This window comes from Erinaceus europaeus, chromosome 11, assembly GCF_950295315.1.
Source record: "Erinaceus europaeus chromosome 11, mEriEur2.1, whole genome shotgun sequence".
NCBI lineage: Eukaryota > Metazoa > Chordata > Mammalia > Eulipotyphla > Erinaceidae > Erinaceus > Erinaceus europaeus.
In genome coordinates, this window is record NC_080172.1 from 26,332,281 (window position 1) to 26,347,758 (window position 15,478).

Here is a 15,478-nt window from a genome sequence, read left to right on the forward strand (position 1 = left end):
GCTATATACCTGTTTTTGCATTTCTCTGATGATCAGTGACTTTGAGCACCTTCTCATGTATCTTTTGACCCTCTAGATCTCTTCCTCAGTGATATTTCTGTCCATCTTCTGGCCCCATTTTCTAATGGGTTGCTTGTTTTTTGGTGCTAAGTTTACTAAAATCTTTGTTTTCACTGTTACCCCTTTTTTGAGGTGTGATGTGTAAAGATCTTCTCCCACACTGTAGGGTATCTTTCTGTTTGGTGATACCCTTTGCTGTGCAGCTGTACAGTTTGATTTAGTTCCATTGGTTTACTTTTACTTTTTTTTCTGTTGAATTTAAATCCTCAAAGGCTTTTTTGGAACATAGATTAATAGATCATGAAGTATCCTGCCAATGTTTTCTCCTATAAGTTTGATAGTTTCTGGCCTAATGTCCATGTCCTGGACCCACTTGGAGTTGACATTTGTGCACGGTGATATGTGATGGTTTGTTTCCGTCCTTTTGCATGTTTCGGTCTAATTTCCTTGGAAGCACCATTTGTTGAAGAGTCTCCTTTGCCATTTAATGGTTTGACCCCTGTGTCAAAATTAATTGGCCATAGATATGGGGTCCTATTCCTGGATCTTCAATTTTATTCCACTAGTGTTTTGGTGTATGTATTTTGGTTCCAGTACCAGGCAGTTTTGATTATAGTAGCTCTGTACTATAGCTTGAGGTCAGAGAATATAATGCCTCTAGTCTTGTTCCTTTTTCTTAAGATTGCTTTGGTAATCCTGTGGACTTTTTGGTACCAGATAAGTTTTTGTAAGTTTTATTCTATTCCTTCAAAGAAGTTCATTGGTACTTTGATGGGGATGGCATTAAATCTATATATGACTCTAGATAGCATGGTCATTTTGGCAATGTTAATTCTTCCAATTCATGAGTATAGAATGTATTTTCTTTTTTTTTTTTTTTTTGTATCTCTATTTCCTTGAACAGTAACTCATAATTTACATTGTATAAGTCCTTCACTTCTTTTGTTAACTTTATTCCAAAATATTTTGTTGTTATTGCTGCTATAGTGAAAGGGGTGGACTGTTGTATCCTTCCTTCTTCAAATTTAGTGTTTGCATAGAGGAATGCCATTGATTTTTTTTGTATATTGATTTTGTATCCTGCCACTTTATTATATTGTTTAATAATATCCAGGAGGTTTCTTACTGGACTCTTTAGGGTCTTGTATATATACAATCATGTCATCTGCAGATAGAAACAGTATAATATCTTCTTTTCCAATCTGTATCTTTTTGATTTCTTTCCCTTGAGTGATTACTATGGCCAAGACTTCCAAGGGAATGTTAACTTGTAGTAGCTCCACTCTCCTTTCCTAGCACAGGAAATTTTCTGACCAGCTCCAAGATGTTATAATGTAATCTTCAGGAATGTTACTTTGACACATATGTGTAAACAAATGTTTACTTGAGATTGCACTTCATTATTCACTTATATTTCATGAGAGGCAATTATGCTGATAGGTATCAGCTCCGAGAATGAGAAGGCAAATGATTTTTGAAGAACAGACAGAGCTTCCTATGTCAGGAACTCATTCCTGTGGTCTCATAGGGGCTCTACACTTTCGGAGCTTAGAGAAACCACATCCCTACATAGAAAAGACTTTTCTTCTTTTTTTTCCCCTTCCTCTGCTGATGTCATTATGGTTGCTATGGAAAGGAAGTGAGTGCTACATGATGATAGTGGAAAAATCAACACTGAAGTATTTCTGTACACCAAATAGCCTACTTCATGGACATTTTCTTTTATTAATAAAAATGCTCAGAACTGGACCCAAAAAGAAAATGTTCTTTTGCCCAAATGACTTTGATACGTAAAATTTTATGAAGGTATGTTTAATCAGTCAGTTCCTAAGAAAAGTTAATAATTTTGTATATGTAATGTCCCATATGAACTAAGGAAGAATAAAAATATAAAACAAAGTATTAGGCATTATTTATATCACTTATAACATTACTTTGAAAAGTGCTTCCTACTGTTTTAAAATCTGTTTTTAACATTGAATCAATCACTTGGTAGAACAGCTAGCTATATTCTGTTTACATCTGAACCCTTGGAGAGATTAGTTTTAATCAGGATTGGATTTAATCTTATATTATTCTAGAGACATTCTTTTCATTTGTACTATAGAAGCCACATTGTCATATAAGATATTCGGAATACAGTTGGGATGTTTTAGTATCACATCATTCTTGGTTCATCTGGTTATAATGAAAGAGGCAGTAACTAATATATCCCAGACTCTCAGGGTTAAATGTAAAATTTCATTTTTAAAGACTCACAAATAAGGGGACACAGCGGGTTAAGCACACATGGTGTGAAGCACAAGGACCAGCGTAAGGATCCTGGTTCAAGCCCCTGGCTCCCCACCTGCAGGGTGGTTGCTTCACAAGTGGTGAAGCAGGTCTGCAGGTATCTTTCTTTTCCCTTCTCTGTCTTCTCCTCCCCTCTCCATTTCTCTCTGTCCTATCCAACAAGAACATCAATAACAATAATAATGATGACCACAACCATGATAAAACAACAAGGGCAACAAAAAGGCAGAAAAAAGACTCACAAATAATATATATTTCTGATGATATGATTTGAATTCCACTGTTATTAAGTAAGTAATAATTTACATGAGGAAGATTTGCCAAATCTGTATGTTTTAGCAAACAGAATAACTATGAATTAAAACATTTAGTAGAGAAATATATCTTAGTATCTTGCTAGTAATTTGGCATATTTGTTTATACCCATGGAGTAACTGCAAATTGGCACTGTATAGTAAGAAGAAATTTTTTTAATTTATTTTTATTGGAGGATTAATGTTTTACAGTCAATAGTAAATACAGTAGTTTGTACATGCATAACATTTCCCAGTTTTCTACATAACAATACAACCAACTTCTGTTTAGTGTTTTTTCTTCTGATCTTGTTTTTCATCTTCTGCCTGTGAGTGAGATCATCCCATATTCATCCTTTTGTTTCTGACTTATCTCACTTAACATGATATCTCCTAACTCCATGCAAGATGGGCTGAAAATGGTGAAATCACCGTTTTTAATACCTGAGTAGTAGGTATTAAACCGAGATAGGTTTTAATGAAAACTATACCATAAACATACAATATTCTTACCTTTGCATGCCTTATTGGCAGAATTAATGCTTGTGTTTTTCTTGCAGTATGAAAGTGTTTTCTGTGAGTGAATGACTTGTAACTACTTTTTTTTTCTGCCTACAGTGGCACATCTAGTGATGAAATGTGCAACTTATACATCATGTTTTACATGGAAGCCAAGCATGCAGTTTCTTTTATGACCTGTACACAGAACATAGCTCCAGATATGTTTAGAACCATACCACCAGAGGCTAATATTCCGATTCCTGTCAAGTCTGACATGGTTATGATGCATGGGCATCACAAAGGTAAAATTGGTGTTTAATTTATAGTAGTATATGATTTTGTATTTTGTATTTATTCTGTGTCTCATTTGATGGTAAAAGTTATATTTAAAATTACTCTTCAGGTGTGTATACCCTCTGTACTCTTTTCTTAGTCCCATCTAGTAGCCCCAGAACAGTTAAAAAGAAAAACCTCCATTGGTAATTAAACAGATTAGATTTAATAAGTAAAGATCTTTTCTTCATTTAATTTTCCTCATCTCATTCCTCTGTATGCATTCATAAATTCATTAATTTATATACCATATTCTAAAGAACACTATAGTTTGCCAACAAAATTGGTTATCATATCCAGTCCTCCTCTAGCTTGTCTATTTAATGGGCTTCTTGAAGCAAAGAATAATTCTTGATTAATGAAGCATCACATAGCCTTTTCAGTCTTTTTCTCAGAATTGGTCAACTTACTGTTCAGTTGCAAAATTGTCCTGTCTTCTATCACTTCATTATTTTAAGACTGTAGTTATCACAGCTTGTTTTGTTGTGCAGTTTGCTTAGACTTTTCTGAGTTTTGCAAATTTAATGATAAATTGCCTGATCAACCTCTTTCTAAAGACAGTTTGATAAAAGAAGGTAATACAACAATTAGCTGTATTTATTTATTAAGAGCCTAATGTTACATAGTATACACCTTAAGCAGAATATCTTAAGATATTCTTAAAAGAGTACTAGATTCCAATAAATGACAAGTACAATCCTTATTAATACATTTCTGAAATTCTTTTTTGTAATTAATTTATTATTGATAGAGAAATTGAGAGGGAGGGTAGGAGGAGAGAGAGAGAGAGAAGGAGAGAGAGAGAGAGAGAGAGAGAGAGAGAGAGACCTGCAGTACTGTTTCACCACTCATGAAGCTTTCCCTCTGCAGATGGGGACCAGGGGCTTAAACCCGCATCTTTACATCCTATAGTATGTGCACTTAATCGGTTGTGCCACTATCTGGCCCCTATCAAATTCTTTATCACATAAAGTCTGCTAAATTGTACATAACTTAAAGAGTTTATCAACTGCTAGTATTATTATGAATTACAGAATTTCTAGTATACAGATTCTTTCTTAAATTCTTTTGCTGTTGTTTTGTGGACCAGGACTTACATGTATGTGATTTCACAGCTCTGGGCAGTTTTCTCTTTCTTTTTTTCTTTCTTTCTTTCTTTCTTTCTTTCTTTCTTTCTTTCTTTCTTTCTTTCTTTCTTTCTTTCTTCCTTCCTTCCTTCCTTCCTTCCTTCCTCCCTCCCTCCCTCCCTCCCTCCCTTCCTTCCTTCCTTCCTTCCTTTTTTTCTATTAGTCAATTTTATGGGTTAATGGTTTACAGTACAGTTGTAGAGTTGTGGATACATGGGTACAATTTCTCATTTCCCCAACTCACTCCCAGTTAGATCCTGTTTAGTCATCATTCAAATAGAGAGGCAGAGAGGGAAGGTGGGGGAGACACCACAGCACTGGAGTTTTCCCTGGTGCAGTGGAACCTCCCATGTGATGCTGGGGTAAGAACTAGGAACATCCACATGTAAGTCATACACTCTGTCCAATAAGCTATTCCTCTGGAATTCAGCCTTCCCCCCCCCCTTCTTTTCTTTCTTTCTTTCTTTTTTTTTTATTGGAGGGAAATGATGAATACAGATGTTGTTGTCATGTGTATATTTTCACATCTGTCTGTGATAATACTCTTGTTGTTTTCATGAAATACAAGATATTGAATATTTTTATGTTGCTGACATGTTTCCCTTAAAATATACGTTTATGCTAAGTTTCTTTGATCCATTACAGAAACAGAGAAGAAAGATAAGACTTCTTTACTCCAGCAGCCAAAACGAGAAGAGGAAGAAGTGTTAGAGCAGGGTATGTATAGTTGTTTGTTTGCTTGCTTGCTTGCTTGCTCATTTGTTTTTTAACCAGGTTTTAAAAATATACATTGTATAACTAGATAACCAAAGTTTAAAGTTACTTATATTTTTAAGTCTTTCATGATCAGCCTCCAACCTTATATAATGTTGTTTTTATATTATGTACCATTCCTGAGAAAATCACCATTGTTGCACTGTCATTTTGGAAGTAAAATTTAATCGTATAGTTTAGTCCCACTAGGTTTTTCTGCCTTTGCTTAAACTTATTTTATATCGTACCTTTCTCTACATAATAGAAATATAATTATCAGAAGTAATTGTTGAGCTGGGGCCAACAAGATAGCTCACTTGGTGGGGCACCTGCCTTCGCAGCATGAGGCCCAGGTTGAAGTCCCATGTTCACCACACCAGAGTGCTTTGGCACTGAGGAAGTTTCAGTGCTGGGGAAGCCTCATCTCCTTCCTTCCCCCCCCCTTTCTTCCTCCTTCCTTCTCCTCCTTCCTCTCTCCCTCCCTCCCAAAGGAAGTTGTCCAACAGTGGTGAAGCCCTGGTAGTTAGAAAATAAAATAATATAAAGAGAAGAAATAATACCCACCGCCATTTAAATCCTTATGTGTTTGTATGGTGTGTTCATTAACTATATTTGATATTTAAGGCAAAAAGACATTACAAGTTAAGCCTGTATCTTGCTTCTTTTAAGTCATTCTTCTCTGCCTTTGCTAAGGTAGGAAAGATGATTATAAGCCTAGAGTTGTGCATTAAGTTGCCATCATGACTTAATAGAACATCATTCTTCCTCTGTTTTGTGTATATGAAATTATATACTGGATGCTTGTTTGCCATAAGCTGTATGTGCTGACACACACACACAAAAAAAAAATTAAGTCTTCAATCTTGGTGTATTGCCAGTTGGTTGGGAAAATAATACTTTGTATTAGTTGTTAGGAGTATGTCACCTGATGTTGTTTCTGGTCTAGATGAGAGATTTTAAAATATCAGTTTATTGTTAAAGCAAACACATCTACAGACAACAGAGTATATAGGCAATAGAATTTCCTCTGAAAGTGACTTATAATAGTTCCTGACCCCTTGATTCTAAGAGTAAAGCACTCTTAGAATTCCACATCTGTTCTCCTGGGTCTAAGTCAAAATTATTATCATACATTGATATTATTGACAAATTTTAAAAGTCCTGACATTTTAATGTAAAGAATGTACTCTTTAAAAAAAGAAGAAAGAAAAGAATAGGGTGCCAGACAGTGGTACATAGTACTAAGTGCAAGGACCCTCACAAGGATCACAAGGGTTCAAGCCCCTGCTCCTCACCTGAAGAGCATGCAACAGGTCTGCAGATGTATATCTCTTCTCCCTCTGTATCTCCTCCTCCCTTCTTCTCTCTGTCCTATCCAATTAAAATTGTAAAAGGAAAAATGGCTGCCAGGAGCAGTGGATTCGTAATGCCTGCATCAAGCCCCCACAATAACCCTGAAAAGAAAAAAAAGTACTGTTAGAGATTGTAAGCTTAATTGTACAGTAATATAAATGTTTTTACACGTTTTTTAAAGTATATAGATTAAAGATATGAGGGTGATCTAGCTGCGACATCTGTCACCCTATTGATCTCCAGGATTGATTCAGCTGATGTGGCTGGCTTGGCAGGTGTCCCCTTCCTCCCTCACAGTTCCATGTACGTCCCTCCCGGAAGCTGCACGCTCTGTGGAAGAGGACAGACTTCCCTAAATAGAGTAGCTGCGCTCCCCTGCTAGAACCTCCAGACAAGCTCTCAAGTATATAGATTAAGTTCATAATGTCGTACTATAGCATAATCATCTAAAAAAATAAAAGACAACTTGGGGCTGGGAATGTGCAGTACATGAGTCTCACACCTGACACCACAAAAAAAAAGAAAAAAAAAAAGAAACTTTAGTTCAAAGTTGTTTTATCTTTTTTTTTGACAGGGAGGGTGGGGAATAAAGGAGGAAAGGAGTCTTTGAACTAAGCAGTATGTTCTAAATAGTTCACGCTGGGCTATGAAGTAAGATTTTAAATAATTGGATTTATCAATTCTGTGTTTGTACTTTAAGGAAATAAGTTGTCGCAGCCCAAATGTATTTAGTATTGTAATAATATTATCACAGTTGTACAGAAATTTTATCATGAATTATTTTGACATTGCACACAGTTTTACATATATATATACACATATACATATATATATCTTTGAGATAATTTTAGTCACTTTAAAACTGTATTTACAGCATCCATATATGGAATAAGACCATTTAATATATGCACCTTATAAAATGGATAGTGTCTGTGGAAACTGAGATAGAGCTGTTTTTTTCCTTTACAACTTAGTTGTTGATCAAGGGGACATTGAAGCCCTTGAATGTTTGAAAAGCCAGAGTTTTTATTAGCAGCAAAAGCTGAAATGTGAAGCTTAATCTGTCTTTTCCATATAATATGATTTAGGGGTAAAGTATGTACCCACAAGCCAAATCCTTTAAAACGTCCTTATATTTTGCCATTGATTTATTCTTTCATGTTTGATAGCACATGCTTTTTTTTTAGTCTACCCAACCCCTTGTTGGTTTTGTAAAAGTGATTTATCTGGGTGAGAAAAAATATATATATCTATTACATGGACTCAGTTTTGTTTTGTTTTTTTGTTTGTTTGTTTGGTTATCCCTGTCCACTACTCCAGGCTGACTTTTTCAGATAGAAGGACAAAGACAGAAATAGAAAGTAAAACACCTTACAACTTAAGGTTTCTTTAGTGTAGCTGAGACCAGGATCAAACCTAGGTCAACTGTATGACAAAGTAAGTGCACTACCAAAATGAGTTACAGTGCTAACCCCTCTGTCTGTATTACAGAAAACAGACTAAGGTGTTCATATGCTATCCATCCGAATGTCACATCCTAGATTACATGAACATCAGTAACTCACAAAAGTTGATTCTGTGCCCAGTGTGTTATTCTGTGCTCTGTGTGTTATTCTGCTGGTCTTTGGGCGACCACCAGCCTAAAATTTAAAGTAAATACCAAATGCATATTTGTAGCATAGGCTATTTGATTCCCTTCTTCTTCTAGCGTTTGCCCTTCTTCCATAGCCAGTCAACAGGTCAGGTTGAAAGCTGTCAGGAGCTGCTTGTTGCTGGCTTTGAAAGTGACTGGGATCCATGTGAATTCAGTCGGCTAGGAAGGATCGTCAGTTTCCCCAATGAATGGGTACTCACGGGATGCACCACGAGAAGGTCGATCCAATGCATCCATCTCCTTGCCATATGCAAGGCAAATCCACTCATTACTGAGAGAGTGTCCCATTCATCTCAGAGATGTTTTATTTGTACGAATGTTAATTTGCATTCATTCTCTAGGGAGTTGAGTTGTCCAAGAAACTAAAGTAATGTCATTAATACTGATTTTTTTTAAGCCCCCAAACTTAATTTTTGCTTCATTTTGCTATTCTGATCAAAACATTGATGTAGAGATGTCCCCCAGGTGATACTTTCCTAATATTTAAAATCATCATTAAATAAAAGTCCAGAATTATTTCATGTGTGCTTCCACAAGCTAATAAACACCATCTGGATTGGTCACACCAAAGATGTTAAGCTCCAGTGGAGACTGGCAGGTGAAGAATGAAAAGCTCAAACTTTAAGAGGCCATGTACACAAAGTCAAGCTCTATATCCACCAGTGTTAAAATAACACATACAATTTGACCTTGTTAGTACTAACATTACTACTGTTTACTTTTTTTTATTTAAGAAAGGAGACATTAACAAAACCATAGAATAAGAGGGGTACAGTTCTGCACAATTCCCATAACCTGATCTCCATATCCCATCCCCTCCCCTGATAGCCTTCCCATTCTCTATCTCTCTGGGAGTATGGATCCAGGGTCGTTGTGGGTTGCAGAGGGTGGAAGGTCTGGCTTCTGTAATTGCTTCCCTGCTGAACATGGGTGTTGACTGGTCAATCCATACTCCCAGTCTGCCTCTCTCTTTCCCTAGTAGGGTGGGGCTCTGAGGAAGCTCCAGTACACATTGATGGGGTCGTCTGTCCAGGGAAGTCTGGTCAGCATCTCGCTGGCATCCGGAACCTGGTGGCTGAAAACAGAGTTAACATACAAAGCCAAACAAATTGTTAAACAATCATGGACCTAAAGACTGGAATAGTGCAGATGAAGTATTGGGGGTATTCCCTGCATGCTCTTGTGTACTTCTGCTTTCAGGTATATATTTTCCCCCTAGTTTATGGGCACGTGCGAACCTATGCTCTATCTCAGGGGACCTGGACTATATCTAGGTTTGGGGACTTTATTGGGGAGTGGAACACCTGGAATGGAATTAGAGTATACTATGAAAGGAAAGGTCTCACCCGAGTGATGAAGCTGAAGGGTTGTCATTCCACACCTGAAGTCTCTGGTCACAGTCTGAAGTGAAGCATGCTGGGGTGGCACTCGTTGTGTTGATACTATTTACTTTCTATCTCAATTCATTGAGAAGAAGGTAGGAAGGTAGATGTCAACATATATGATACGTACTGTATTGTGGGAAAATGCTATGTTCTGAAGAGCTAACCTTTAAAGTTGTGAAATGGAGAGAGAAATACTCGTTTCTTAGACTAAAAAGAACATAGAAAATAAAACTAAAGAAATTCACTGTAGTATAAGTGGGCAAGAATTAGTAGGTGGTTTTAGCAAAGAGAAAAAAAAAATCAAAGCAAACCAAAGGCCTGCTTGATGCAGTTACCCGCTTTTCCATTTCTCCTGGAGAAATATGAGTACTTTTTTTCTCTTTTGATTGCCAATCATTAAAATTGCCAGCTATTATTTTTCCTGCAATACTAGTCTTGGTTGAAAATTAAGTAGGAATTGAAAAAAAATCTAAATTTTGTAAATATATATAGTATTGCTCCAGATGTGCTTACTTACGCATGCAAAACTTCTGCAGTATTATTGTCTATGTCTGCTGCCTTTAGAGCAATACTTAACTGATGGGAAATGTCTCTCCTATCTTGAAAATTATAATTACAGAGACACCAGAAGAATCACTTTATACGACAGCTTTACTTTTCAGGTTGTCCTGGTGTATGCAGCAATGAAAAATATTTTAATGAGTCCGCAGGGATTTTTCTTAAAGTAATGCTTATTTGACTGATTTAAAAAGTCACACTCACTATAGAAGATATGTAAATTATACAAAAGTATGAGGAAGCAAATAAAAACCATCCAGATCCCCAGAAATATTGCATAATAGAATATGATCTAATAGTACTTAGATCATAAGGTATCAAAATTTTCCCCTGACTATTTTCTCCAATTACTGCCAAGCCCTGTTTGTAATGGCTGTATAATATGTGTATATTCCTTCCCATGCTGTTCTGAAAATAGCCTATTTGCCTGCAGGTGAGCTTATCTTTGAATGAGTTCATTGTCTGCTTCCTGCAGAAAACCACTAATGGATATTCACAACAAACTGAAATGTCACCATGTTTGGAAAGCATTGTAAAGAAGAATTGCCTATGTATGTAATAAGTACAATAATCTAAACAATAAAACCCAATTAGACACAGATTCCAAGTGGAGGAAATGAATCCTAGGAGACAGCACAGAATGAGGACAGCAACACTGAGGTTTTTCAGAGCAAATACAGGCACATCTAGATCCCTTACTTCTGTGTTAACGGTTGTTATGTTTAAGAAACCAAATCATGTTACAAGTCCTCTTTATTTCTTATGGATTATAAATTCTTGTATATGCTTATTATACCAAAGACACATCCTGAGGTTTCTACCAGTATTGTTTACATATAGAATGTGTAGTAAAACTAAAGTTAGAAATGGAAATTTTTTTTTTAAAAAAAAAGGATCCATACAACTCCATTTAAAAAGAAATCCAAATTTGAGCATTACTCCCCTTTAAAACTCAATGTAGTGTACTACTGAAATTTGTGTCATTTGTAATGGAGCATGTGATATGTTTCGAAAAAAATTCAAGGCAAAACTTAGAATACCAGTGTGTCCTTGTTATTGTACAGTGTGCTCTCAATAGCATTTCTTTTACTGCAGGAGGGGGGCTTTGCTATGTTTTATTCAGTTAGGTCTAGACTATCTTCCCTGTAGTCATTGTGCCCTCACATAATCAATCTTTCTACTGAAAGGTCAGCATGAGCTGCTATATTCCCAAGGCAGGGGGAATATGACAAAAATACAATTTGTAAAAGGAAAATACTCAATGACCCCAGATAGTTAAAGGTCTTCAGACACCTTCTGTGAAGCAGAATAATTTCACAATGGTTTTATGCTAACAAAAATGAATTACCATTGACATGTTTTATCAAATAAGCAGAATCAATGAAATAAGACTGCAATTTTTGAAAGCAATAGTACCCTGCTGTAAAACCTTGTTAAAGTAACAGTTGGTAAGTCATTTATGAGCAAAGACAAAGACCAAACTTAGTAAATAAAATTTACAGATCTTTGTTTTGTTGAAAGCTGTATACTCTTTTGTTCCCTAATAGAATACAAATGATTTTCATAGCTAATTCCAAGCTCTCCCAATACCACTTTCATGTTTTGAAGAAGGTACAATTCTTATTTACATTCCCATTCACTACAGTTTTATCTGTTTGTTATGACTTATGAGCAACTCAGATGTCTTTATTTATTGAACTCATCTGTCAAATACAATTCTAAATACCTCCCTAGGCTGTGGGAATCAGAGTGGATGCTGCTTTGAATTCATTTCCTAATAACAGAATAGGCAGACATAAATGATCATTTATCACAGGAATGTGCTTGCAAGTTTAAACCTGTATGCAGAGCAGTTGCAAACATCTCATTCCTTTTTTAATAAAAAAGGACATTTATTAAAAAAAAAAAGTCCTTTCCTGATTTTTTTTTTGTCAATCAGATAAGTGGTCTATGAGGGAAAATTAATAAAGTTTGCTTCATTTTTGATCAGTTAACTGGTTATTAGAATCATGTTTTGTTTCTATAAGGCAAGTAGGATAAATGTTGTAGGTGAATAATAAGTAAATAGCCAATAAGACAGATGGGTTTGTATCAAAAGTAAATTCAGCTATAACTGAGTTATAAAGCAGAATGTTAAAATTTAAAAGGAAATGCTTTGGTTTTTTCCATTTCCCGTCCCTCTCATTAAGCAGTTGTTTGGCATAGTTGGTATCTCTCATAGATTAGTCTCTTGGCTAATGAACTTCCTGTTTACTCTCCGTGTAGTCACAGAGCAGTAAGCTCTGTATCAAAAGCTATTTGTGGTAGGTAAAGAATTATGGTTATTTGTGTGATAAATGTGAATTTACATTCCAAAAGACTATCAAGAAGTTCTTATATCAAAAATAACAATAGCTGGGGACCAGGAGATATTTCTACCTGTAGTAGAGGATACACTTTGCCATGTGTAAGGACCCGAGTTCGAGTCTCTACATGGAACCACCGTGTAAGGGGGAAGTTTCATTAGTCACAAAGCAGTGCTGTGGTGACGTCCCTTTTCTCCTCCTTATCCATTCACCTTCCGTAAAGGGTGTGGGGCAGAGGTAAGATCACTAGAGTGGTAACGCCATGAAACTTATGTGAAGCCCTTGGGACTAAATAAATAAACAATTCCTACTGCACTTATGATGCATGCTGTCTGTTGCAAACATACTGATCTTTTAGTTCAAAAAATCTTAAAGCATTTGACAAAAAAAATAAATAAATAACTATTTAAAAATGCCCTAATTTTTTTTAAGAGTTTATTTATTTATGAGAAAGATAGGAGGAGAGAGAGAACCAGATATCACTCTGGCACATGTGCTGCCAGGGATCGAACTTGGGACCTCATGCTTCAGAGTCCAAAGCTTTCCCACTGCGCCACCTCCTGGACCACAAAAATACCCTAATTTTTTTTTGAATGTATGTACCTAAATAAAATGTTTTAATATTCTTGAAGGTAAATCCAAAAAAATTTCCATGCTGGCTGCAGAGACTAATAGTGATTCTTGCTGAATATAAAAGTACACAATGAACCATGAAGCAATCATTGCAAGCATATAACTTACAAACTTGGAAATTAATTACCAGTGGTTTAGGTTCTCATATACTGCGCTATGACACACTAGCTGCTACTGAAGTTGTGTTTTCTAAATACTAAACCCACTTAGGCAAATTTTCTAAAAGACATAGAGCATTTCTACGTTTCATAGGATAAGAAGCAGTCTGAGTGAGAAAACTAAATGGAATTCACTGAAGCCTAAAAGCGTCAAGGTGATAGACAAAGGAAGAAAATTAGATTTCAGTTTCAGACATGGTGAATTCAGAATTCCTGTGAAACAGACTTCCAAGTGGAAATTTCCAGAAGGTAGTTTTGTATACTAATTTAGTACTAAAAGAGCTCCATAATTTGGAGTCACTTATCTGGATGTAACAGCTGATCAAGATTACTTTGTAGGAGAGCACCTTACCCAGGGAAAAAAGGCCTACCAGACTAGACCTCCATAAGCGCCTACATATGTTTATGTGTTGGGCAGAAAAATAAGAGGAAGCAATGACAATAGGTGCAAAATATCTGTAAAGGACAGCATTAAATATAAAGAGTTGCTAAAGGGATTCTCAACAGTTCCACATGCAGAATTGGTCAAGATAGAGAGACTGTTGGCTTTGGCAACTAGGAGTTCTTGAGCAGCTCAATACAGAACTCAACACAGAGATGACATAGGAAATGGAAGCAGAGAATGAAGGAAAGATGAAGCAGCATGCTTCCCTGCACTGCACAGTATTTAGATATCTGTGGCTGTTTAAATTGGACTATACATTACTGAAGCATGAATACATGTAAAATTAAGCTCCTTATTTATAGTAACCACATTACAGATACTTAGTAATTCATGTGTCCAATGGCTATCACACTGGGCATCACAAGTATAGAATATTTCCACTAGACAGTACTGAAACTCTTTTAGTCATTTTTATTGGGGAATTAGTGGCTTACGGTTTAGTTGTTGACACATGAGTACAATTTCTCACCTCCCTGTGAATCAGGCAACATGACCCCAAGGCTCTGTCCATCCGTTCCCGTGGGTCCTTGCTCGTGGTAATTTGTGCACTCTACCAAGTGTGCCACCATCCAGCCCCTTTTAGAAATTTTTAAAAGAAGAGGGAAGATAGAAAAGCTTAAATAACATATGTCAGCGGAGGGCCTGTGTTCACCTCATGACCACTCAAGATAAGCCCAAAGTGTATAATCGATGAGTCCAGTCATTGACAAAGATGTTGCATAAGGAAGGAAAACAGATAGGAAAATAAATTCCTATGGAACACTGGGAGAACTGAAATCCAGAAAACAGGACTTGTGGATAGTTACTTTTCCCAATATAGACTAAACAAATGCAAGATAAAGTGAATATTCGATGGCAAAGCCAAAAGAAAAATCACAGTTGGTGGTGACTTATTGAGAAAATAGAGAACTGGACATGCAAAGGGGACTTTTCTCCACTTTGAAAATTGTAATAATTGAAGTCAAAGTAGGACCTGATTTTCAGAATGTTAACTAAATAACAGACGGAAGCTGCTGCATGTTGTAACTAGAATTTATCCTTTTCATGAGTAACTAAGTTTTACAACTATAATTTAATGATACCAACCTTATGAAATGCAGTAAAGCAAAGCATTTTCTTTGATTCTACCAAACAATGAAATATAACAGTCATCACTGCCCTAGAAACCAAGCCTGGTTGAATTATAGTAAATGAAGAGTGTTTGGAGCAGGGGTGGGAGGTGGGGTGCTCTTGGCTTGCATCTTTGGTAAAACACAAATCCAAGAATTCCTAGAGGTGTGCTCCAGTTTCCCAGGTTGGGGAGCACTCACACAAGGGTGGGTTAGTTCAAACTTAAGTCTTATTATGCAAATTGGGTTTTCAGTCAGATCCATTATGATTGGTGGAAAGTTTGTCAGACATAATGATTGGTCAGATTTCATTCTTGTGTAGACTTTAGCACATCATCTGAATTAATATACTTGGATGACTAAGGAATATGCCCAAAGCCAGTCAGTAGTCTCCAGGTCTGATTTTTAATCACATTCAGGATAATCCATTCTTATTTTCATTTTTTTTCTAATACTAACCTTCATAAGGTTAAATAAAG

At 36.2% G+C, this 15,478-nt stretch overlaps 1 protein-coding gene across 7 annotated transcripts in view; it reads left to right on the forward strand.

The window, feature by feature from the left end:
• The window catches only part of PAM (peptidylglycine alpha-amidating monooxygenase), a 359,693-nt gene that overhangs the window by 284,668 nt on the left and 59,547 nt on the right, over positions 1-15,478 (forward strand). For all 7 annotated transcript variants that reach the window (XM_060201208.1, XM_007526805.3, XM_007526804.3 and 4 more), the window contains exons 13-14: positions 3,264-3,448; positions 5,252-5,323. In XM_060201208.1, the coding sequence (XP_060057191.1) occupies positions 3,264-3,448; positions 5,252-5,323 (257 nt within the window). The remainder of the gene's footprint in view (positions 1-3,263; positions 3,449-5,251; positions 5,324-15,478) is intronic.